The 25,466-nt window shown below is 38.1% G+C and overlaps 2 protein-coding genes across 6 annotated transcripts; both read right to left on the reverse strand.

Annotated features, from left to right (window-relative positions):
- Window positions 1-2,356: 2,356 nt before the first annotated feature.
- LOC103717576 (pentatricopeptide repeat-containing protein At3g16610-like) lies at window positions 2,357-8,226 on the reverse strand. Of its 4 annotated transcripts, none has more exons than XM_088711643.2 (4): window positions 4,340-7,943; window positions 4,177-4,247; window positions 3,973-4,035; window positions 2,357-2,558 (listed from the first exon to the last, which is right to left on the reverse strand). In XM_088711643.2, the coding sequence occupies exon 1, from the start codon at window positions 7,799-7,801 to the stop codon at window positions 5,006-5,008; it is 2,796 nt and encodes a 931-aa protein (XP_088567769.2). In that variant the 5' UTR covers window positions 7,802-7,943; the 3' UTR covers window positions 2,357-2,558; window positions 3,973-4,035; window positions 4,177-4,247; window positions 4,340-5,005. The 4 variants fall into 4 exon arrangements, with proteins under 4 accessions (XP_088567769.2, XP_088567772.2, XP_038979324.3 ...); XM_039123396.3 differs by lacking the exon at window positions 2,357-2,558 and having other exon boundaries at window positions 3,748-4,035; window positions 4,340-7,476; window positions 7,574-7,972; XM_088711646.2 differs by lacking the exon at window positions 3,973-4,035.
- A 2,203-nt stretch (window positions 8,227-10,429) lies between these two features.
- On the reverse strand, window positions 10,430-20,284 carry LOC120103987 (uncharacterized). Of its 2 annotated transcripts, none has more exons than XM_039122026.3 (13): window positions 19,550-20,284; window positions 16,648-16,709; window positions 16,290-16,377; window positions 16,137-16,198; window positions 15,968-16,061; window positions 15,390-15,815; window positions 13,213-13,668; window positions 12,971-13,126; window positions 12,791-12,895; window positions 12,606-12,689; window positions 11,838-11,985; window positions 11,665-11,734; window positions 10,430-11,095 (listed from the first exon to the last, which is right to left on the reverse strand). In XM_039122026.3, exons 1-13 carry the CDS (start codon window positions 19,646-19,648, stop codon window positions 10,957-10,959), a joined length of 1,989 nt encoding a protein of 662 aa, XP_038977954.2. In that variant the 5' UTR covers window positions 19,649-20,284; the 3' UTR covers window positions 10,430-10,956. The 2 variants fall into 2 exon arrangements, with proteins under 2 accessions (XP_038977954.2, XP_038977953.2); XM_039122025.3 differs by having other exon boundaries at window positions 12,971-13,129; window positions 19,550-20,199.
- Between the last annotated feature and the right edge of the window lie 5,182 nt (window positions 20,285-25,466).

The raw sequence follows: 25,466 nt of genomic DNA on the forward strand, positions 1-25,466 counted from the left end.
AGAAGTTAGTAAACTTCGGGCAATAATTGAAGATATGAAGGATCGCCATCAGGCAGAGTTGGCGGAGTTGAAGCAGAATCAACAAACTTTGCAGTCTCAGCTTGAGTATATTTCATTTATGTTACAGCGATTTCTTCCTCCTCAGGTAAATAACTATATGTATTCGATGACTTTATATAATTATCACTTATTATGCATGAGTTAATGATTTTCATATTTCTAACTTTTAAAGTTTCTTTTTTTTTTGTAGATTCCTGATACTTAGCTCGTAGAGATGATGATGGCGCTAAATCCGGTCCGTGATACTTTTTAGACTATTATTTAAGGAGTTTTATATGTATCTTTCTTATATTTTTCAAATTACATTGTAATTCTAAACTTATTATGTAAATTTCATCATATATGACAATATGAATTTTTTGAATGATCTGAATGCTTGTTTTGATGTAAATGTAATGCAGGTTCATTTTGCTATAATATGTATTTGTTTTTCCTTTTTTAAAAAAAAATCCACTCCCGACGCTTTAAAGCGTCGTTAAAAACCCCTCTGGCCCGTACGCTTTCGCCGACGCTCTGAAAGCGTCGGTAAAAATGTTTAAGCGACGCTATAAAGCGTCGTTAAAAACTTGCCATAACCGTCGGAAAAAATCCCGCAACTATCCGCCACGCCCAGTTCTAGTTTATGCCGACGCGCTTTTGCGTCTGAAGAACATCATACGCCGACGCTTTTGTTAGCGTCGGTAAAGCTTAACTTTTGCCGACCCTTTCCCTTGGCGTCGGCAAAAAAATTTTTCCACTCCGATATCGCCGACGCTTTTGCGACGCTTTCCGTAGCGTGGGCTTTGTTTTCACCGACGCTTATAAGCGTCGGGAAAGATCTGTTTTCCTGTAGTGCATGCACCTGAGCATGAGTGGCCTGAAAAAAAAAATTGCTTCTCTCTCTCAACAAAAAAAAAAAAGAAAAGAAAGCCTGAGCAGCCTTTCCATGCAGCGTAATTTCACTCACTCACTCACTCACTCATGTGCGATCAGGGCAATGTGACATCAAAGCACTATTTATACAAAGGAAAACTTGCTAAATGCAATAACTATACATAAAAACATGGACGAGCACAAATATATGCGCAATACATGTGACCTCAACAATGAGTTCTTGTCGCATCACAGCGTACTGTGCTTTGAAACAATGTTTAAGTATATCACCTATTTTTTGGTTGTCAGATTTGAATTTAAATAGATAGCTGACTTCAGATATAACAATGCTTTTATGATGCAGGTCCATGTCAGGCGATTGGAATATGAGGAATCATTTCGGTTACATAAACTTTAAGGCTATAACCCTTTGAAGAGGGACTGCTCATGCTAAACTTTAGATCCCTGATAAATTTAGCAATCTTAATCACACATATAGGTACACTTACATTGATGGACTCCATTGTAGTGTAACTGGTATTGGGCTGCTCTTTTCGGTTTCCTAGCTCCGATTCACAGTGAGGATGGCAAAAGAGGGTGGTGGTTCAAACTGCATGATGTTCTCCAGAAATACGAGGTTGTTGGCTGAGTGGGTCTAACATGAGTATTCTTAGGTGCCAATTTGGCAGCGGAGCAAGGGAATAATTTTAAGGACTCATGATTTCAAATTACTATGCCCACACCCCAGCCATGTGTGATGTTTCAAACTCAAACTTCATTATTCAATTCAACCCATTGAGTATAACTTGTGGGTTTTGGTTTGGACATGCAAAACTCATTGAGAAAATCTATCCTTTCTTTTCCCTCATTTTATGACCTGGAACCCAAAAACAGTAAGTTCAAAACCCGGAAGATAATAATAACCAAAACTATCATCACACCATGCACCTAAATTCACAATGAAACTCACAAGACATTAATAGAGAAAACTTTGAAGATATCATGCATCTAAATTCAACTTGAATACTAGATTAGTTCATAGACACCCATACATGACCTTTACTGTTTACATTTGCCTAAGGAGATGACAATTATGTAGCTTTATAGTCTTAAAGTGGGTCCTGAGGACTCTGTGATAGTGTGATGGTTGCTGTAATCAGATATTAACCAGCCATCATTCTGGTCACACCTATTGACTTCATGCCATGGTATACGAAGGAGAACATATATCAGAAAATTCCACTTTTGATCAATTGGCACTCCATATAGATATCGCAAGATTTTCTGTTCATATAAATCATGACATACTCCTTTTTCCTTTTACATGTTTTCTTTTGCTTTCTATCTTTTTCTTGGGTGTGTGCGTGTGTGTATGCATGCATCAGTTTGTGATTTCAGTTTAATTCAAAGCAAAGAAACTGAGTAGAACATAGCATACCTTCAATTCTGATGTTATTTGCTTTTGCCTTTTGCTAATTTGAGACCAAATCTCTTTATCTCGATATATACAAATGATGGTCATTGAGCTACCATATGACACAGGAAGCTGGAATTAATTTTAAAAAAAGAACGCCTCATGTGCCTCTAACAGACCTCTTCAAACCTTCAGTGGCTAACTGGCAATACAAGACAAGGTATATGATAACCTATCAATTTTCATGTGAAAATATAAGAAACTTCCTTTGACATCAATTCAAACTCTCAGAGAGCCCCCGACGAATAATTGAAAGCTTACAATGAAATACATAAAGGACTAATTTTTCACTTTCAGAAATTTCTGATGCCCCATGCCTAAATGCCCAAGTAAATATGCTTGTTGCATTTGACCTCCGTCTGACAAAACAGAAGATGAGATTATCTTTTGGGTTAAATGGAAGTCCAGAATTAATCCAATCGAATCATCATACTCTAGAATATAATTGACCTGAACCACCATTTAATATGTTCAGGACTTTGTTTAAGGTGTCGTTGGTTGCATGTAACTAGACAATTTACAAGTCTAATAATGTTGACTGGTGCTCTTCTGGTGCTTATTTTGCTGTGTCCATATGTAACTGCTGCTTTAGAAAATCGCCAAATACAGCAATCATAAACTCTGGGGAAAACAAGACGATGCCAGATGGATGGAGAGGATGCCAGTGGTTGATTTGGGTTAAACTGAGAGTGAGAGGATGCCGGATGGATTGAGAGTCTAAAAGCGGGTGGTAGCTCAAACAGCATGATGTCTGTGAAAATACGAGGTTGTTGGCTGAGTCAGTCCAACATGATTGTTCTTACAAAATGCCAGGACAGGAATGAGGAAAGGGAAAAATACGATTTTTTTTTCTTGCAATGACCCCAAACTTTACTTGATTTAACCCATTGGGAATACCTAAGACGGGTTTTGGCCTGGGTCTAGAATATTTGACGAGTCAGTCGGACTTGCACATGCAACAGAAAGATTTCAATTCTAGAAGAACTAGTCCTTTGTTTTCCCTCTTTTATATGACATGAACCTATGAGTAATAACTTTCAGAACTCATAAGACATGTTAATAGCTAAATACATCAAGCCATTTTGAACCTAAACTCAACCTGAACACTGCATATTTTCAAAAGCAGACACGCATATCCAACCCCTACAGTTCACAATTGCATCTGGGCATGATTATTGTGGCTTTACAGATCTTAAAATGAGCCCAAGGAATCTCATCATTATTATTTGTGTACCTTCCATCATGCCATACATACCCATTTTCTGGTACTAGAGGAATAAATATCAAAATCCACTTTTTGTCACTTGGCATGAAATTTATACACAAGTCCATGTCCATATTAAATACCACAAGACATACAGTAAATATAAACAGCGATATATTCCTTTTTCTTTTTCCTTTTATTTGTACATGAACAAATCAAATAGCAGAACATTGCATACCTTTGATTCTGATGCTGTTCTGCTTTTTGGTTGATTATTGGACTTTTGAAACACAATCTCTTTATTTTGGATAAATAAATGATAGCCATTGAGCTACTGTATTTCCTTATGAGCAGGAATTAATCCAAGAAAAGAATATCTTACGTGCCTCCTCATCAATATGATTCTTCTTATCATAAGTGTCAAAACAAACAACATTTGTCCATCCTGTTAATCAATTATGCAAATATCAGCAAATTCCTTTAAAATCAATTTGACCTCTAACAGAGCATAGAAGAAATTATTGTAAGGTCATAATAAATATAAATAAAGAACTACGGATATTAAATAGATATCTTTTGATTGTACCTTCAGAAATTTTTGATGGCCCATGTTTGGCCTAGTCTCAGGGTAAATGCTTTCTTGTACTTGACCTGCAACTGACAAAGGCACAAGATTTGTTATTTTTCTATGTAGAATGACAGCCCAAAAACAACTCAATTAAGCCATCCTATTCTGGAACATTACTGACCTGATTTACTGCTTGAACATAATCAGGACATAAATTAGCATGTGTTTGGTTGCATGTAACTGAATGACCTACAAGTCGGAAACATTGATTGGCAGTTTTCTGGTTTTCCTGTTGCTTTGTACAATGTAACATCAGCATGTAGTGTAATTATAGTCTGAGCGATGGCAGCTCAAAGCAGACGGTGGCATTTATCAGAGACACTTGGATGTAACTGGAGTTGCTGTTCTTCCAGCTCCACACAACTCCATCTACCAGAGTTCAATTACCAGCAACCAAACTGGCCCTCGTAGATGCCAATTCCAACAATTTTTTTATGATATAATGCAACTAATGCTTTCCCAATCCAGTTGGATGAAAAACAATGCAAGTGAGAACTTCTGAAAAAAAAACTTGGAGGGGTTCCAGCTCATTGTATTTTTCCTACAAAGTGCATCTTTTCTCCAAACCCAACTACAGATAAACTCCTTTCTTTTATAACCTCTCGTATTCTTCAAGAAGATCTCCATATCAGATCATCTCCTTGACAAAGCATGAACATATGAAAAAGATAAAGAATGACCAAGTAAATCCCCCTCCTCATCATGCATATGTCATGCCTTATTTTGCACAAAACTTGATATCCCCATGGCATTGCAAATGTCCAAGACAGTTCAGCCTCACAGGAACCTATGCCACACATGCATGGTTTTCTTTCAGCTGCCCAAGCTGGCTCACTTGTCGGCCAGGAAAGCATAGTGCATTTGTATCATGATCACCAATCCACGATCTTCTAAAAGACTTGAAGTAGCTGGTTCTCTCATCCAATATATTCAAGTTGCAGTTACCTAAGAAAATAATTACAATTACATGGTCTGGAATTATTCCCTCCACCTTCATTGACTCCAACAACTCAACAAATTGACTTTCATTTTTGACAGACTCAGAGTTGATAGAGTTCCGCACAACCATTTCTCTTGCTAATTGCTTGTTAAGTCCATCCCATGAATTGTCTAGAGCCATTGAGTTCTTTAGTGACACATCAAACCTGCAATCATTTTGAACCACACAACAATGGAAGGATGTTTGAAGCATCCGGGAAGCAGCACTAGTATAAAGGTTCATGATATCCACATAACCATGGTGATCTTCTTTTACTCCATCCAAGTTGAATAATGTAATAGCTTTAACATTCTCCCTTCTATCTCCAACCTGTGAAAAACCAGCAATCATGGAATTGCACATCTCATCTTCTCTTATTGACATCTCGTCAAGAGTTTCCCTTTCTCTGTCCGCATCTCTAGACTTCATATACATGCCTCCCAAAGCATTGTCAATGTAGACATCTGAAACTAAACCCATCTTTATAATGGAAGCATGAATTTGTTTCCCAAGATCAATTGCAGCCATATCAGCACATCCTCTAAGTATTCTAGCGAAGATAACCGGGTTAGCACGTAAGCCACTTTGTTGCATCTGATAGAACAATCTAAGAGCTTCGTTGCTTCCTCTATTCTGCATATAGCCCAACATCAACGTTGCATATGAATCCCTATTCCACCTTTTCATGCTGTGAAAGCATTTACATGCACTGGATATGCATCCACATCTGACATAGAGGTTTATGATTGCATTTCCAACGATAACATCCGAAAACTCAAAACCACTCTTGACAATACGACAATGAATCTGCTCACCCAGCCCCTTTGATCGTATATCGGCACAAGCACCAAGGACAGTAGAATAGCTGAATTCGTCAGGGATCAAGCCAGATTGATACTCCTTGGTGAAAAGTTCAAGAGTTTTCACCGGTTGAGAATTCCAGCAATACCCAGCAAGCATGATATTAGTTAAGATCAGATTTTGTGAAAGAGATGAGTAAGAAAACAGCCTAGAAGCACTGTCGATGTACCCACACTTTGCATACATGTGAAGCATAGATGCATTCATAAAATCAGAAGATTCAAACCCAAGTTTCAGAGCCAAAGCATGGATCTGCTTGCCCTTATCTATGTCAAGAAGACCTGTGCAAGCAGTTGTTACTGTGACTACAGAATGCTGGTCCAATTGTATGCCAGTTTTCCTGAAAGCATGAAAAGTCTCAAATGCTTCCTCAAACTGAAGATTATGAATGAGACCTGCCATAACTGCCGTCCATGAAACTACATCACATTCTGGCATCCTATGAAAGACTGAATTTCCATCGGCCATCTCTCCAAATCTAATGTACATCGAAATCAAAGCATTGCCAACTGAAAGGTAAGAGAACTGTCCAGTTTTCAGGATATGACTGTGGATTTGCCTGCCTTCAACCAGACAAAGACACAAATTTAGAATGGTAACCAAAGCTCCCTGCTTTGGACTCCTGTCCAAAACAAGAAGTTCTTCAGCAAGCTTCACAGCTTCTACTCTGTGACCATGAAATTGATATCCTGAGATAAGTAGCGAATATAAGGATGCATCAGGTTTCTTAACTGCACTAAAGAGCTTGCCCATATAGTCCACTTCTCCGAGCTTGGTTAGCAATCTGACAAACTCAGCAACCACGTAGCTGTCAGCATCCAATCCGTTCTTAATAGAGTAGACATGAAGACATTTACAAAAATCAAACGTCTCCAAAACTGAAGCAGCACTGGCAACTATTCTCAAAGTCACCAAATCCATAAGAAACCCTACCCGACACATCTCCCGGCAGAGCTCCGCAGCCTCTATGAAGAGGCCATTCATTACATAGCCAGAAATCATAGCATTCCAAGTGACCGGGCTCTTCACAGGAATTTCGTAGAACATCTTCAGGGCGTCATCCAAACTCCCACATTTTGCATACATACTTACAAGCCCAATCTCTACAAATCTATCAAATCCCAACCCACTTTTAATCACCAGTCCATGAATCAAGATGCCCAAATCAAGAATCCCAGACATCGAACACCCCTTTAATGCTGATGATATCAAAAAGTGGTTGGGCTTTAAGCCGCTTTGGTACATTTTCCTGAACAGCCCACATGCCTCGAGATCGAAACCGTGGGCAGCATAGCCTGAAATCAAAGTGCACCAAGATATATGATCTCTCTCGGGCATTCCATCAAACAGCTTGACACAGCTATCGAGCATCCCAGTTTTTGAATACATATCCAACAACACGTTCGAAACCAGGAGATCTGATTCGAATCCCAATTTGATCAGATGAGCGTGAACTGAACCTCCTAGAAGGAAACCCTTAGATCTGATGCATTTTCTGAGCAAATTAGTGTATACCTGGGCGTCGGAAGCGTGGAAGATTTGGTCGAAGGGGCCTAAGATCTCTAGGACATCGCTCATGGTTGCGCTGTTGCGAAGGGGGACTCTGTGATTGTGAGTGATTAGTTTGTTGAGATGGGAGGAAGAGAAGGTCCCACATCGGTTAATTTGGGAGGGCTTCAGGTGGTGGAGAGATGGGGTGGTGAGGAAGCCTGCGAGGGAGGCATGGAAGATGGACCTTAACATAAGATTGGAGGTGGGATTTGGGTGCAGTGGCGGTGTGTGCCGCTGAAATTAGTGATGCAGCATGGTCGGGAGATAGAGAGAAGCAGTAGGGGTCGTTTCTCAGGGCGCGAGATTTTCAAAACCTCTCAGATCCCATCAAAACCATAAAAGAAAAAGGAAAAAAAATCATTCAAGTCATAAGGAGCCACTGCAACTACCGTTAGAAATTGTAAGACGTGATCAAATCATTAAAAGAACAAAAAAAATGATAAGGAGTACGGCTGTAAATTGTCATGGTTCCCAAAGAAGCTTGGTCATAACTCTCAAATATGTTCTCCATCATCATGCTCTCATGCTCCCCACCATGTTCGATCAGGAAGCAGAGTGAGCGAACTTCTAGTTTCCAGGGAGCCCAGGCAGGATGTTGAGTGGATTCACCTCTTTTTCAACGACGGCCTAGCCGAGAGGGTACTGGCCACACCTATACCTCTTGAGAGGATAGCAGATAGGAGGATGTGGAGCTCGACTAGGAGGGCGAGAGTTACGATTAGTGATTTCCAGGTGATAGTGGATACAGGGTCTGCACGTCGGCTGAAGGGTCGCTTGATTTGGCGGTTACGTGTACGCCCACGTGTTGCTCTGTTTCTGTGGTGGGTGGCATAGGGCATTCTACCTACCAGAGGGATCTTGGCGAGGAGGGGGGTCCCAATACCAGCTGATTGCGAGGAATGCCCAGAAGAGGAGGAGACCATTGGTCCACCAGTCACGTTCTGTTTACATGCCGGCGGAAGCATCAAGTGTGGGACCCCGTAGCAACCCGCCGGCAGTCTTTCATCTCTACTGAGGCCTTTTTGAGTCAGGTGAGGAACTCAGCTCTGAGATTTAACATGGCAGATAGGGGAGTAGTATAGGTTTATGTGGCATATCACATCTAGTTGGACATAAACGCGAGGATATTTGAGGGCAGAGGATTTTATCCGAGATCGGTGGTTGGTAGAGCTTTTGCATATGCAACCGAGCTAGTGAGCACTGCAACTGACTTTTCATCTGGAGATGACAGGGATATCTGAGGCTCCTCTTTGGCTTCTCCCCTGCATAGGTATGCGATGATACTATTGGTATCCTGGGAGCCCCCACCCCTTGTTTCTCTCAAGGTGAATTTCGATGGCAACGTAGCGGAGGGCGGTAGCAGATGTGGCGTGAGCTTTGTGATCAGAGACCACGACTTCAGACTGATTGTGGCCGGAGGCCGGCGCACATTTGATGGATCCATCTATGTGGCGGAGTTGCACGCGGCATGGGAGGGTCTTATATATGCTAGAGTACACCAAGGTGCCCGACAGATTCTTCTAGAGGGTGACTCGACCACAGTGGTGGACTGGATTCACTGCCGATAGGCCAGGTCAGACTTGCACCCATTACTCCGGGACTTCTGGAGCATAGGGGAGGAGTTAGATTTACTTCAGGTTTCACATGTATTTCGGGAGGCGAACAGGGTTGCGGACTGAGTCGCCTCCTATGCAGCCCACCATTCTGGTTTTACATTTTGGGGTCCCTCCGATCATATGCCACAGGCATTAGATCGTGTTTTACTTTGCGATAGTTCTAGACTCTCTCATCGTCGTATGTAGTGAGAAGCTGGTTCACCAAAAAAAAAAAAAAAAAACGAGCCTTTTATTCAAAATTTTTAATGAATTTCTCTTGCTTATTTTGTTGCTTCTGTGTGCTTTCAATTGTAACTTCAACTAGAAAGAAGGGAAAGAGGAAGAAGGGGGAAAAGGACTACTTTGATTTCTAAAGTGGAGAAAGTTGTTAAAGCTTAAGTACTTGGTTTTGACAAAGTATTTTGACAATCATTGGTGGCAGTTAGATCAACATGATATTTTTTATGGCCGCACTATATTTAGCATGCTAATGGATGTTGATGCTTTCGGTAGGCATGGATCCATCAAAAACCAGGCCAAAGAGGATTGTGTTTATAATTTACACCTGTAGCTTAGTGAGGAGTCCGAGACCCTATCTTAAATTTCAATCAGATCAGGAATAAATTACACAAAATCAGACAGGATTGCTCTTCTTATCTGCCCATCAAGTTGCATCTGTTTCGAGCAATTTGTGAACTGCTCTTTATAGACTTCAAATGACCATCTCAAGTTTACTGTGAGCTCAAAACCATCGAGCAGACCCTCCAGAATATCTGAATAAGTTTCCCCAATCTTAAGAAGTTTTGGTAATTGGCTAGAATTTCCAGGCATAACAAGAGAATGCATAACAGAAGTTTCCCCAATCTTTCATATCCTGAGCCAGAACGCTGCAGTCTGAGGGATATGCCCCAGCCAAGCAGAGCCCTCCCAAACTAATCATCCCTAAGAAACCCATCCCCCATATTAATCATCCTTAAGCTGCCCATCCCCAAAATTAATCATCCTCCAAAACAGAAACATGCCCCATGCACAGCCTCAGCTAACAACTAAAGGTTGTACCTTCACCTCGACAGGCGCTCTTGAAGGGGAATGACAGACATCGTCCAGTTGAGCCATCGGTGTCGAGCTCGGCAACATCCGGTTGCAGCGCAGCAACCCTCCAGGGACATCCCTGCCTGCCACAAAACAGCCTTCCGCTAAATAGAAATGACCACTAGTACAAATATTCAAGCAAGCACATTCTCCCATTGAATTTTCAGTCAACTGACATAGTTTTACAAAAGTTCATTCACAAACCAAAATAGTAACCACATAATGGGCAATGAATAAACTAAACAGCAAAACCCTAACAAAAATATTATGCACCCCAAAACTGACACCAGTGACAAAACAACGAAAGATTACAGTAAACTTCTAGACGACATAGTGGAACCTTAAACATGCACATAAGCGTCGCGACATTCACTAAAACTTTATAGTACACTAGAAGGTATCGAACATGCCTTGAAACCCCTGTGATTGCATGACACTTCCTCAGTCAGTGTTCTTGCCTCTCTCCATGCTTAAGTTCACATGATAACTTTCTGTACGGTCTCACCAGACAGGCAACGGACTGAAGATATGCTACTTACTGGAGCTGCTACTTTTGAAAAATTCAAACCCGAGAAAATCTGCTGAGACTTTCAATACTAACAGGCATCGTATGGTAAGACACTTTTTATAAATAACAAATACAGCTATCAATTATTGCAACTATCCAAAAGGATTTCCCCCAACAGGAGCAAAGGAATTTGGAGTGCCTGGTTGGTAGCTTCTAGCAGCTGAATGTGGATCCATGCCTGAAAAGCCAAATGCAGCACCCTCAGTGCCCAAACCTCCAATTCTTTGAGGCCTGCAATCATGTACATGTACATTCAGTGTAAACATGAGCATGTTTCCTCAGAAAAAAAAAGGAGATATATTTCACACAATCTTAAGTTAAATTTCTGCATGTTAGCATCCTCGAGTCAGGCTTATTTTAAGTTTGGAGATAGAGCGTGCAGAAGATCATATTCCCAAAATCTGACATTTACTTCCAGCATTTTTGTGTAGAATGGCACAACTATTGGCATCTAAAGAGCTGGTTAGGAAACAGATAAACTTTGAATATCAATCACAAGAAGGAGCTATAGGATGAATGTTTGACCATTATAATACTAGGCAAAAATGTGATTTGGTACTGACTGTAACAGATTTATTTTTTTTAAAAAAAAGAAGGTTTTCAAAAATAAATATTATTTGAAGAAATATATTGTGGAAGTACTTCGTATTTTCATGATTTTGATCAAGACAAGATATATCACTATACTATTGCAACCTGAATGAAGGTTAACTTGGTAACCTGTGATGACCTTTTGGCAGATCCATTTGATCGCCGGAGAAATTCAAAAATTAAAAAGCAGATCACATCATAGGACTTACACCACAGGAAATGCATTATTAGGTACTTGATGGGGCATGTTGTTCACAGTCTGTTGCATCATGTAGGAACCTGTCGGTTAAACCAAGTCATCAGCACCAACAAAAGAGAGTATTAGGCAACTCAAGTAACTTGCATCAGCAAAGAAAACTGGAAGGCAACAATAAAATCTTACTTGGAGTCACAGCTGATGGATAAGATGGTCGTTGTGGGGGCACCCATTGTGGGGAGGGGGACCCCAAGCTGGAAGTGCGCAACAAGTTCGAAGTGTTATTCATGGCCATGTTTGGTAATGCTCCTTGCAAGGAGGTCAAAGAAGGGAACTACACAGAAAAAAGAGCAACCCCTAATTCAACACTGTGAAAAATTCGCCAAAGCAGGCTTCAAAACCTCCAGCGAGAAAATAATAGCCAAATAACAAATTAAACTAAAGAGTCTTCATTATTTAGATTTGGTCCGCCACCATGCGTTTTGAATTTATAGCACAAATATGTTGGCTATGCCCAAGGAACATGGTAGGTCATGACTTCCTGATCGATATATCTGATGATATAGTCACAAGACCGAATAATGTTGCAAGAATACAAGTCAACTATTTAATGGCATCAAGAATAGGAGGTCAACAAGAGTATGATCCTGATAATATCGGCCACTGAAAATGATAATAGGAGTTTTCATTTAAAAAATTCAGTTCATTCCTGAAAAATCAAAATGTCTGGTGGAACAAACCCATTTCCACTGAAAGGCATCCTGAGGATTTCCAGTAGAATCAAACTTCTGATATTAAACAAAGACCAGTTCCTGACAATAAGGCCATCACTAACAGGTGCTCAAATAGAACCTAACACCACAAAGTGACTGAAAACTTAAATGATGTATTGAACATTTTCTCCATAATGCTACTGTGTAATGACAAATATATTGAAAAATGAAATTTACATACTGTGGAAGCATGAGGTAGTTTTGGCTCATTGATGAGATCAAATGGATTTGTAGATTTTGATGAATGATGATACATTGGCAATGTCTGCAGCAGAAAATACCATACACAAGCCACCATCAGAAACTAGACACATTTGAAGCAGAAATTATTGATCAACCCAGATGACAAGGAGCTGAAGCGCATACTGCTGCATTTGGATACTGCATGACATACACCATGCCAGGATGTGGACCTGTCTGCCAACCTGGAACTTGTGCAGGTGCAGGCGGGTAATGTGCGGTAAAAAGATCCTGAAGATGATTTGATACCAGAAGAAATGCTAAGAGCATGAAGGCAAGGACAAGAAATTATATCAAAATGATTACCTCTGGAAGTTCTCTTCTCCCTCTAGGTTTAGCCTCTAAGGAAGCAGGCTGTAATGAAATTCCAGAACTGGTTTCATGAGGTGGTATCGTTACAGCCTGCGAAGATTGCCCAGTTGGAGCAGCCATAGGTCCTTGTGAGTTTGATGAACCCCAAAACTGCTAGGACCATTCACAGAAAAGCAACTAAATAGATTATCATATTAATAATAATCACAATTTTTATAGCTTAGATAGAAACTTACCTGGTTGTTCGGAGCTCCCATGGAAGGCGCATTATATGATGGATTAATAGACTTAACATCAGCAGCTGGGTATACCGAAAGAAGTTGTTGGTTCGCAGTTGGCCATTGCCCTCCACTATTTGTTTTAAGAAAGGAATCAACTCCTGCAACAGATGAGGTTGAGAAGTTGGCTACAGGTGCAGGTACAGGAGCTGACAGTTCAGCCAGTACAGATTCAAGAGGGCTTGCACTTGAAGCTGCCTGAGGTATCTTTTGAGGGGCAACAACATCAAAAGATGCCCAACCTCCACCATTAACAGGTGGAGAGGCAGTTTCCTGAGGCGCAGATTGTTGCGATGCTCCAGCAGGAGGAGGTTCAGGATCTGTGCTAAAATCAATCAAACTACCAGAGTTCACCCTCTTCAATTCAACAGAATTTCCAACACTGGATCCCCTGCTGCTTGAAGGTGCAGTCGTCTGAGATAAACCATAGAAAGAATAAGTCTCTCATATATTGACTACCCAGAAGTAACACAAAAAACACAAGCTTCAACATCCAGAGAGCACAGTTTCTCCCAGCAGTTGACGAAAATAGGTGAAAAATTAGCCAAAGATGGAGAACTTGTTTTTTGAACATTAATTAAGAAGGGGCAAAAAAAAAAAAATCAAATGTCCTCACACCCCCAAACTCGAAGAAAATCAATCCACAGTTATGCAGTATGATACAACTACAAACCATTTTCTGAGGTTACCTGTGTACAGGTTAACAGATTTCTCAACATCCTGGTAAGACCTGCTGAGGAAGGGTACAATTATGGATCGGTCGCCTACGTTGTTTAACATGAGACATGCAATTAGCATTGGACAATCAATTTCTCATAGTATCATGGTGAGTCATGTAGCAATAATTTATAAATGGGCATGCACAAGGCTCCCGCCACAATAGGGTCTCACAGGGGTCAGCCTTACCTTTATGCATGGAGAGGCTATTTCTATGTTTCAACCCCATGGACACCCAGGTCAAATGAAGCAACCTTACCATTGCACCAATGTCCGCCCTCTATAATTTGTCTTAAAGAAATTCTTAGCCCTGAAACCACGTAATTTGAGAAAAAGTATTTTGAAGAATTGCAACAGTGCAATGTAAGACTGAATGAGATAGCGTGGGTCTCTTACAACAGAGACCAGACAAGGACCCAGCTAGGCAAAGACCTCAATTTGTGGCAATGAATAGGTAAAGAGCATGAGAAAACCTAAAAGAACCCAGATTGGTATTAAAATAACAGGACTTTGTTGACTGAGGATTATTATCAATGACAAAGTAAATTTACAAAGCCAAATTATAACAGATCAACCTTTTCATATCACGCCTTTGGTGATAAAACAAAGTTAAAGAAAATCATTGAATTAACATAGCATTCTATCCCATCCACAGGTTCATCAGCATAACACAGTTAAACAAAATCAAAAAATGCATTACCATTTTTTTTGGTGGGAAAAGTTATGTATTAACATACAAACCTAATATAGCTTCATATTGTTTTATCTGCACTCTTTTTTGAGAAAAATCCCATGCACGCACAGTATCATACATGCAGCATGTAATATGTACCAAAACAGTCAACATTTATAGGATTCCAGTTTCTAAAATGTCTCTATTGAAAGGCATGCATCCATCACAATTTTATTGTGAAACTAGTTTCAGTCTGGAGTTGTTTTGATGTAGGATGTGTATCTTCAATAATAATTATCAGAAATGACAATAAAATCTAAGAGGACAATGTGTCTAAATATCATATATTTACCTATAATGGTCCTAAACAGAGTCCAGCATCATAAGCTGCCCAAATCAACGTAGATTGATAAGAAATCTGTCCTAATACATCTTCAGTGTCCTTGACATATCCATAGATAGATCATGTTTTCATTTCATTAAATGAACCAAACATCAATTTGGAATGCTACCATTACATGCAAAGTACATGCATAAGACCATGGATGAAACCAAGTATACAGCTTGTGAAGTAGCAATCCTTGAATGTTAGAAAACAAGTTTGCAGCTATTCATGACAGTAATTGCTTTTAGCTCGGCATAGCTTTTCATTAAAAGCAAGAAATGAGCAAAAATCATCCAGAAATGATTTCTACCAGCGCAGATACATGGGTAATAAATCCTCCTTAAATCACCGGAATTTTACCTGTGCTGGTGCAGGACTAACAGCGGCCTGGATTGTGTTTAATTTAGGTGGTTCATTAATCTGAATCGATGGAATATCACCACCTAGAATATCTCTGACAGGTCGAACCATGGGAGGACTAGGTACATTAACATCTTTCTGATGGCTTGGCGACCTCCCCTCTGGCCTTGGATTTCCATCTGCAGACCAGCGATCTTCAAAATTCCGGTTTTGGCTTCCATTCCCAGTTTTATCATCTCGATGCTTCACATCTACCACCTTGAGGGGTGCAGGGCTTCTCTTGTAATCACCTTGATCATATCCAGGACTTCTAGAACCAGGCCGTTCACCATAACGGCGTTCATAAGTATCCTCATAAGGTGGACTTCTTGAGACACCCCGATAGGAATCTTCCCTTCTGTTCTCATAAGTATCTTCCCTATCACCCTGCATCATACATATGCCATCTTGTTTCAACAATGGGTGTAACCATCATACACAAAACTGTAGAAGACACCTGAGAAGGATTCTTCCCATGACTACCAGCGATAATATAGAAGCAAACATTTAAGATCTTATTCAAAGTATTCAAAAACCACCTTCACATTTGGAGGCCTGTTAATGCTCCTTTCCCCAGTATACCTCCGATCCACATAAACATGCTTGATGAAATCTCTGAGCTTATCAAGATTGCTGAAACCAAAAGAAAGGATCAGATTCACCAATTATGCAGATTTCAAGATGGCAAACCTTGGATCAGCAATAAACCTGCTGTCAGGAACATAGTGACGCTGTGGATCCCATTCTTTGAAATAGATTTCCTTAGCACGCTGTTTTTTATTAAAAAAGGAAAAGATAGTAAGAAAATCACTAACTAATATAGAAACACAGGTTGAACATAATGGTGCAAATGCACATTACCTCATTCCCTCCTTCTTGAAGGGCACGAACTTCTTGTGGAGTAAATTTGGCCATCGATATTGATTTCACACGGTGGGTGAACTCTCGACTTCAATATATATATATATATATATATAAGAGCATTGTGAAGTCAGCATAGAAACAGATGACTTAATTTTACCAGTCATTCCTATCATATCATACTCAAAAGTCCATCATCCAAGGGAATCAGGAATCTAAGTCAATTGAATGTCAAGCATCACAATAAAATATATCATGTATCATGTATTATATACTGTGAACATGTACGACAAGAAACAATAAATGTTAATGGCAAATAAAAAAGAAAAGCCTAAATGAGATGCCAATCAATACTTACTGTAAGCCACTACAATTTGTGCAAATGAAAGTCCAGAAATTTGTGCATACATATTGCGGTCCCTGTTCACAGAAGCATATTAGGAAATAATCTTTTGTAAGGTGCATATCTGCATATCAAGAATGCTTTCTCCGTATATAATTACGGAGTTGCAATAAAGTTAGATGATAAGCATGCTTAACAGAAAAAACAACATAAAAGGGGAAGCCAGTAAATCTCAGTAATTTATAAAACTGGGATCTCATTTGCAAAGTAATCACCCTTTCATCAGTGCAAAAGTCAAGATGATCTCTCATCAGCATTATATAAATAAACTTCTACGAGGAGAACAAACATAGGCTGAGGTCACATGTCACTTTCTCATGTTATCTAGACCCCAAAGTAACTTGACACCATGCTTGGAGGACAATTCAGTTTTGTCAAGACATCAAAGTCGAGGCTAACCCTTAGAGGTACAGTAGCTCAAAGAAACCCTACCTAGAATCAGAATATTCAAGCAACTTCCGTCATGTTCAATACCAAGACAACTTTAGGTTGAATGAGAAAGTCATGTCCATTTTACAGGAGCGCTGTCCAGTTGAAAGTCACTAACAAAGTCGCAAAAACTATGATTTTGCCATTCATTGCTAGTTTGACCGTACTTCAAATTTAGACTGCTTTTTGGGTCTGTTTTTCTTACTTTTCTCTGTTGAAAAAGGTTGTAGGTCGAGGAAGAGTTCCTATTAGATTTAGAAAATGTTTTTTCCTCATTATATCTGAGTCATATATGAATTAGGCAAGAGTCCTAAGAGTTGAAGGGCCTTTTATCTATAATGTCCGTGTCCTATTTTCTTTTGCGTACAGAGCTGAGGTAATAAGATTTGAGAAATTCTCTTTATATTCTTGTGCAGTCTAAGACCGCATCAGAGGCTTGTGATTCAAGGCTATGGTTAATTTCAAGATGAAGAGCTTGGTGAGAGACTGACAACTTTGATTAACTTCTAGTGAAGATTTTAATGCACAGTAACCAAAATTTGTGAAGCTAGAGGTTGAGACCGAGCATCCAGCAAAAGACAGAGTATAGGGTAACCCCTGTACACCGATAGGGAATATCTTCCAAACCCTTTTACCCTCTTTCTTGCTTCCACTTAAGCAATTCCTTTATTTTATTACTATTTGTAGTTAATTTTATATTTTACTACATGCATGTAAGAAAAGAGAGAACTCCATCCTTACTGATCCAATTAGAGAAAAAAAAGAGAATTTCTTCAACCCATACCTCTCAAAAGAATAACAACAAACAAGAGAATTCATGAAAGTAGGGTTCAAAGTCCCCTTTTCTTTCATTAATTCTATGATAAACATGCTTGCAATGCCTCTGTTTATGCTAGTGAGAATCATCCATACAAAATCCATATCAAATTTCTCTTCTAGTTAGAAGAAGTTATAATTTTTCTAAAATAGACATAACTAGCAAAAAAGACATGAACAGCTAAAGAAAATCCTCCTGAAACTAGCTCTCAACTTCTACATCAATGTCTTTAGCCGCTTCGTCTAGTTCTTCTTGGAGTCGACTTATGCCCCATCAAAGTGTTTCCCAAAAAGGAAACTTTTAGTTTGCCCACCACATTTTTGCGGTCCAAACAAGGAGATTTTACCCCCTCGGCTGCTCTATGCATAAGACCAGTTAGGAAGTCAAGGCAGCATCATAGATCTCAAAATGTTACCCAAAATCATCAAAAATAAAACTCAATTAGACATTGTACAGGTGTGTTATGGCACTCGAAATGTTCAATGTAAAATTTTCCTTTCAATACGGCATATCTTGCTCCCATACCCTTACAAAGCCTACTTGTAATAGTCAAAATAGTCCACATCGAGCCTAATGATCTTCTTAGATCACTTACCTGCATCAACTATACTGCCACATAACATGATTTGAAGTCTTATATTGCAAAATTATAGTTTACATACCAAGAGTTTTCTAGTATCTTTCCACATCATTTTTTCCCTTCCCATTTGTCAACGGGCATGACGATACTTCTCCGTAATTATAATCATATGTTTGCACTAGCTCACATACAAGTCATTAATCATGGTCATTTTACCAAAAGCCTTATCCCTACGTACCAAGATATAGCTTATGATTAAAAAAGCTAAAAATTTTGATTATGTAGTGAGGCAGCACACTGCGCCATCAATATGAATTCCAGAACTGAAACATATGTATCGGCTATATTTATGGATGAATGGTTAAATGAGACAGAAAAACAGAACAAAGTTAAGGTACCAAATTTAAAGTAGAGGTCCTGGAATCTCAGCAGTCAGCATTACTTTCAGATGAGATGGTTATAGCAGTACATCAAAGAGCTACACAGCAAATATACATAAAAAAACTACTACTTCCAGGAAAGATTGTTGTATTTTAGAAACACTACATCATGGAGGTCTCCATATACATCCAGTGCAATACACTTCCAGCGACACCAATATACTGCTAGTTCTATGCACCACTGATGACACTAATGCCCACTAAAATGAACCATTTCAAAACATATGAGCTGATATAGTGGAGCAATGCAGTCGTCAGGCAAAAACCAGACCAACCAAAGCCAGACACTGTCTACAACTCTACATAGTTCTAAATGGAAAGATATAACCGTGAAACATTTGGAAAAAGAAAAAGAAACTTGACTTTAGGTTCCTGGTCATGACTTTTTCACACTAAACCATGTATTTCAAAAGTAGAACTCAATCATCTTCAACATATAACATCATAATTTATCAGCATGGGCGCATGCGAAACTAAAGATTAATTCTTCCACATGATTTCAGATATCTTTGTGTGATGGAAGAGTAGAGTCAATAAAGAAATGACTACAATTCGCAGATCATTAAAGAAGATTGAAAAGAAAAACCTTACCAGACTGTTGCAATTGATGCATCTCCGATTCGCAGGGAGCTTCAGAAGCCCTCGTATTATTTTCTCGTTCTTCTCGTCCTCTTTCATCCGATTTGCCATTTTCTCCTGAGGATCCCCCTATTTCCTTTAACAATCCCAATCGCAGTCAAGATCCAAACTCAGAAGAAAAGCGTGACTTAATAACCAAGAAACCAAACTACATCCATGAAATCAGAGCAGATCATCGAGAAAACAAAAGAAAACTCAAAAAAGAATCATGGATTGATGCAACTCGACGAGTAAAACTACGAATCCCCGAGATCTGAAACACAATTCCTCTCAAACAAAGAAGCCCTCGAAGGATCTGAGAGCGAAAAGAGCGACGAACGAAAAGGAATTGTTTCGAGCTCCGGGCGGACGAATTGGGAGCGGGAAGCCTAACTGATGCTGAGAAGTTCCGGCGGCCAAAGGAGATTGAGATCTAAAAGCTGCATAGGATTGGAGAGATCGGGGGTTTCTTCTCTAGTCCTATCTAGGGTTTAGAGGAGATGCAGCTTTCCCTGACGAAGCGAGGCAGAGAGAGAAAGAGAGAGAAGCGGGGACGGAGGGTGGAGGGCTTCGCTTTTCTTCTCGCTTCTCTCTCCGGTCAAGCCGGTTTAGCCGGTGACGACGGTGCTTTGCCCGTATGCTACGGCCAGTTTACTGAAATGCCCTCCAAGAGAATTCTTGGATTACTTGAGCGCCCTTGGAAACAGTATCAATTTACCTTGTTCGTGTAATCTCTTATCATGGGTCTCCAAAATGCTAAATTTATTATTTATTATTTTATACATATATAATTAATATATTAGAAACTGAATCTATTAGGACTTATTTAGTTCTCAGGTAAAATTTTTTCTTATCAAAATATTTTTTTAAAAAGGTCGAAAATATGATGTTTAGAAAAGAAATTTTGACATGTTTGGTTGACTACGAAAAAACAGTATATTTCAGAGTGGCTAATGTTTGGTTGAGCATCTATTTTTCTGAGAAAGTTATATGAAATATATATTATACTCTTAATAAAGAAAAATACCTTATCTATAGATTTTGATAGCCCAAGGTAGTTTTAGAGAAAAAAATAGTTTTCAATCGTTGGGAAAATAGCTTTTTTATGTCTCTCATGATTTTTTTATATAAAATATGAAAATCTTATTTTTATAGGAATGCTACTTTTCCATCTCTCCTTTGAAAACTCTAACCAAACAAGAGGTCTTTCCAAAGCAAAAAAAAAAAAACAAGAGGTCTTTCATTGTTTTTCTATTGACCACACTTTTTTTCTTTTCTATTCCCATGAACCAAACTAGTCCTTATAGTTAAGATGTCAATTTAATAATTTTATTATTTTATAACAAAAATCCATGATATTATTTGCATATTATTAGTTTTACTTGCAATTTTTTATAATTAAATACTACTAGATTTTGCCACGTACATTAGATATGGACAGAAATATACAAACTCTTAAGCGGTGCTCCATATACTACCCAAGAATTTGCTTTAATCATTAAAATATATATTATTTTTAAATAAAAAAAGAAAAAGACTATGTGAGTGCAAACGAGGATTTGTCAAGCTGCTTGAACCAAACTTAATTGATAGAATCATACATATTGACCAAATACTATCATCACTTTCATAAATCCTAAATGCATTGCATGCTTAAAAAATTAACTTTAAGAAAAAGGAAAATTATTAACAATCACCTCCTAAAATCTCGGACAATTCTTATATAACAACATTGCAGCAAATCACAAAAATAAGTCATAATTATAGTATGTTGTTAATATGCATTCTATTATAGTATATTTGAATTAAGATATTCCATGAATTACACCATCAGCATACAATAGCCAGCTAGTATAATTGATTGCACCTAATTTCCAATAGTTTGTTAAATTCAAATCCTACATATTGCTCAAAAAACGGTACATAATGGGTATAATACACTTGGTGTTAGCCCATGCCTTGGAATATTTTCATGCAGAGAAGAGATTTTATTTTTTTAATAAGAAAAAGAAGGAAGTTATGGTAGGGGTAATTTCGGAGCTCCAAGGATTCATTCCGGGGCATTCTTGGGAATCCAGGAAAGAATGGGGTCCTTTGGCGGCGTGGGTGCGCTGGAGATTCCGGATCATCCGTACGACTACGAGTAGCGATGAGCAGGACCGCTTGGTCTTCTCTTTTACCATTCGTCCTTCTGGATACAGCTTCCCATTTCCACAGCCCGGGTGAAAATTTTGGTAAAGTTCGCCTGTAGATCAGTTTAGCTAATCCCGAAACGGCTACGTGGCAAACCAACATTTGTAGAGAAGAAACATTATTCCCAGTTCCATTGACAGACGTACACGGTTCTCCGCTCTTCCCGCTGACAGCTTTTCTTAACCTCGGTTCCGAACTGACGCCTCCTCTACTTTTCGTCTTTCTCCATCCCTTGCCTCACGGCTAAAAATAGAATTCGTCGGACCAGAAATATTCCGGCGAGATTCTCCGGACAACGGAGGCCACGGCGAGATTCTCTTTCCGCGATTCCTTCACGGTTTTTCTGAGAAGGATCTCATCATGGATTTCTAATATGGCATCGGTTTCGGGATAAGATTTATCGTGTGCAATAGCAATTGATATAAAATTTAAAATTATAATATAATAACTTTTATTCATACATTTATCGACTTTCAGAAAAATCGTAATGAATATTTCCTTATCCATCTATATGTAATTGGGACTTTTTTAATTTGTTAGCTTTCATAAATTTTTATTTTCGATTGTTTCTCTATTTATTTCCAACACAATTTTAAATATTTATTTATTTATTTATGTAAATTAATGGTAAAATTAGAGCATAGATTTTTTTAGTATAATTTCGCTAAAAAAAGTATTTTACTTTTTTTCCTTATTTATTCATGGTTGGTGTGTTCCTCAATTCTTTTTAATTTTTGTTTTATATCTTATTGGAAGCCAATTTACATTCATTACTGTATTGTAATTAGGTAAAACATCTTTATTTTCCAAAATGATATTTTGGATTTTATCTTGGTATTCACATAGCCAAGATTGTGTAAAGAACGAAAAGGTAAAGGTCAATTTATACTAAGTTTAATTTTTATAGATATATAATTTTTTTGGAGGTTCAATATGACTACTTGCATGTAAAAAAAAAAAATCATACAATTTAGAAATCTCTAGCCTCTATATTAAATGATCAAATATTTTATATCATTTAGACTGCTCAATTTTTTTTATCGTTTGATGCATTATCTATAGATCTCTAAATTATATATTTTTTAATAAATAAATAGACTAAAAATATTAAATCATATCTAATAATTTTTTTTGATGAAAACCGTAATTTATATAGCCCTACCGTGAGTACAACCTGCCAAATCAAAAGAAAGTAAAAAAGTACAAAAATTGGGGTATGCTCACTGCCGATGTCTATAAAAATTCTCCGGAGTGCCGGACGATGAAGGAGGCGATCCAGTCCGCAGCATTGTTTGCCTTCCTAAACATGTATGATATCTGAGCCCCACTAAACTCCTGTACCAGTCTGCAACAGTCTCGGATGAGGGAATGACCGTCACCGTACCTGTTCACTCTTCGAATCTAATCGATCACTATCGAGAAATCATTCTCGAGGTGCGCACATACTACGGTCATCAGTATCCTTCTCGCATAAGAAATCTCCTTATAGGCTGTCTGCAGCTCTGCCACAAATGCTATGGGGCCAGATGTGCGTCTATCTCCAACTGTAATCAATCATTTTCCGTAACTTCAAAAATAATGTTTCTTATATAAGCAGCAATCTTTTTCTCAGAATCTCTCTCCAATAATATTTGAAGCAATGAATCTTTAATAACGGTGCGGACTTTGGAGTGGGCAAAACTACCGGTCATGCTCCCGTCACCTGTGCTATTCGTATTAATTACTCGCGGTTCCCGTGGCGCCCGTATCACCCCGTCCCTCGGATCTGCCTTGATGAAGGTTCCCAGGACTGGTTCTTCGAGCCTATAGTTTAATATAAACTACGCTTCCCACCAAACTAATGATAGAAATAATATATCCTCGTCCATTGGACCTGGAGAGGGTGAGGAATATTACTTTACACTTGATAAATAAGAGAAGGATAGAGGCATTGGGGAAGTGTGATGTCCGTCAGATCATACATGCCTTAAAAAAGAAAAAGCAAACTGTATAATTGATTGGGTTACTTATTATGCGGTTCAAAAGTTTCGTTTGGAAGAAGCATTACGTAGCATTGGATTTTTTATCTATTTTTTTTGTTTTTTTGATTTTGTTGGCTATATTCATATTATCTGAGTAGCTGTTATATATATATATATATATATATATATATATATATATATATATATATATATATATATATATATATATATATATAAGAGAGAGAGAGAGAGAGAGCGCGCTGTGATGTGAATGTAGCATGGGATTTGATTTTGCCTGGTATGGGCACTTGTTTGAGATCTTTTTAGTTAAACAACACGGTTGAGATTGAATTTGAGAATAAATACATGCAGCCATATTAGACAGGCTGCACATATACATTTATGTAGAGGGTGTCTATATATATATGGGGATTGATAACCTACTCTTTGTTATGGTAGGTTATCAATTTACCTATTTTTTATTGGACAAAAAATACCCTTATTTTTTATAACTTTTAAGGATGTTTTATGTCTTTTTACAATCTCACATTAACTCACCCTCTCAACCCCAATTAATGCTCTCTCCCTTTCTCTCTCTGGTGTGTGTGTGTATGCATGTATGTATATGTATGTATGTCTATGTATGTATGTATATGTGTGTATGTATGTATGTATGTATGTATGTGTATGTGTATGTATGTATGTATGTGTATGTATGTATGTATGTGTATGTATGTATGTATATGTATATCTATATGTATATGTATGAGAGAGAGAGGGAGAGAGCATTAATTGGAGGGTTTAAGAGGGTGAGTAAATGTAAGATTGTAAAAAGACATAAAGTACCCTTAAAAGTTATAAAAAGTAAGGGTATTTTTTGTCTAATGAAAAATGAGTAGATTGATAACCTACCATAACAGAGAGTAGGTTATCAATCCCCTATATATATATATATATATATATATATATATATATATATATATATATATATATATATATATATATATATATATATATATATAGGAATAACGTTGTATATATCTGGTTCTCTCAAATTCCACCGCAACAAAAATTCTATGTATTAGCCACCTTTACACACACATATATTAATACATACCTAGCTATATGGTGCATGTTTGTATGCGTGTGTATGTGCATGTTTTTTTTTATCCACTTAGTGCTTGACTATCAAAGCTTTAATATGTGTACTTAGGTTTTTGATTTACTTGCTACTTAGGCATCATGCAGTAATATGATTTTATTTTATTTTTTGGTAGAACGATTTTCATTATTTGATAAAAAATTCTGGTTCTGCATTAAAAACTTTCAGTTGCATGAATTTTTTTTTAGATGAGTCATTTTGCTAGTATTGCCAGTAGTCTAGTATTCTTGTGTCTCTCTCTCTCTCTTTCGCGGAGTATAAGCTCCTAGAATCTAGATATCAGGACGTGCTTGTCACCATTGCGTGTTATCTAGTAGCTACCTGTCTCGATTAGTCCAATCCCTTAGCTCACCGTAAAGCTCGTCTACTGGATGCTTGTCTCCATGCACGTCCATTTTTCCGTGATAGAGTTTTGACAAATCCTATTTTATATATATATATATATATATATATATATATATATATATATATATATATATATATATATATATATATATATATCAAAACATCAAAGAACGAAAATCTCTCTGAGAGTGATCGTATCAAGAAGACGAAAGGAAGAGTCAAAAAGGAT

Source organism: Phoenix dactylifera, chromosome 1 (assembly GCF_051530095.1).
Source record: "Phoenix dactylifera cultivar Ajwa chromosome 1, Ajwa_hap1_PhDact_Kaust_v1.1, whole genome shotgun sequence".
Classification (NCBI taxonomy): domain Eukaryota; kingdom Viridiplantae; phylum Streptophyta; class Magnoliopsida; order Arecales; family Arecaceae; genus Phoenix; species Phoenix dactylifera.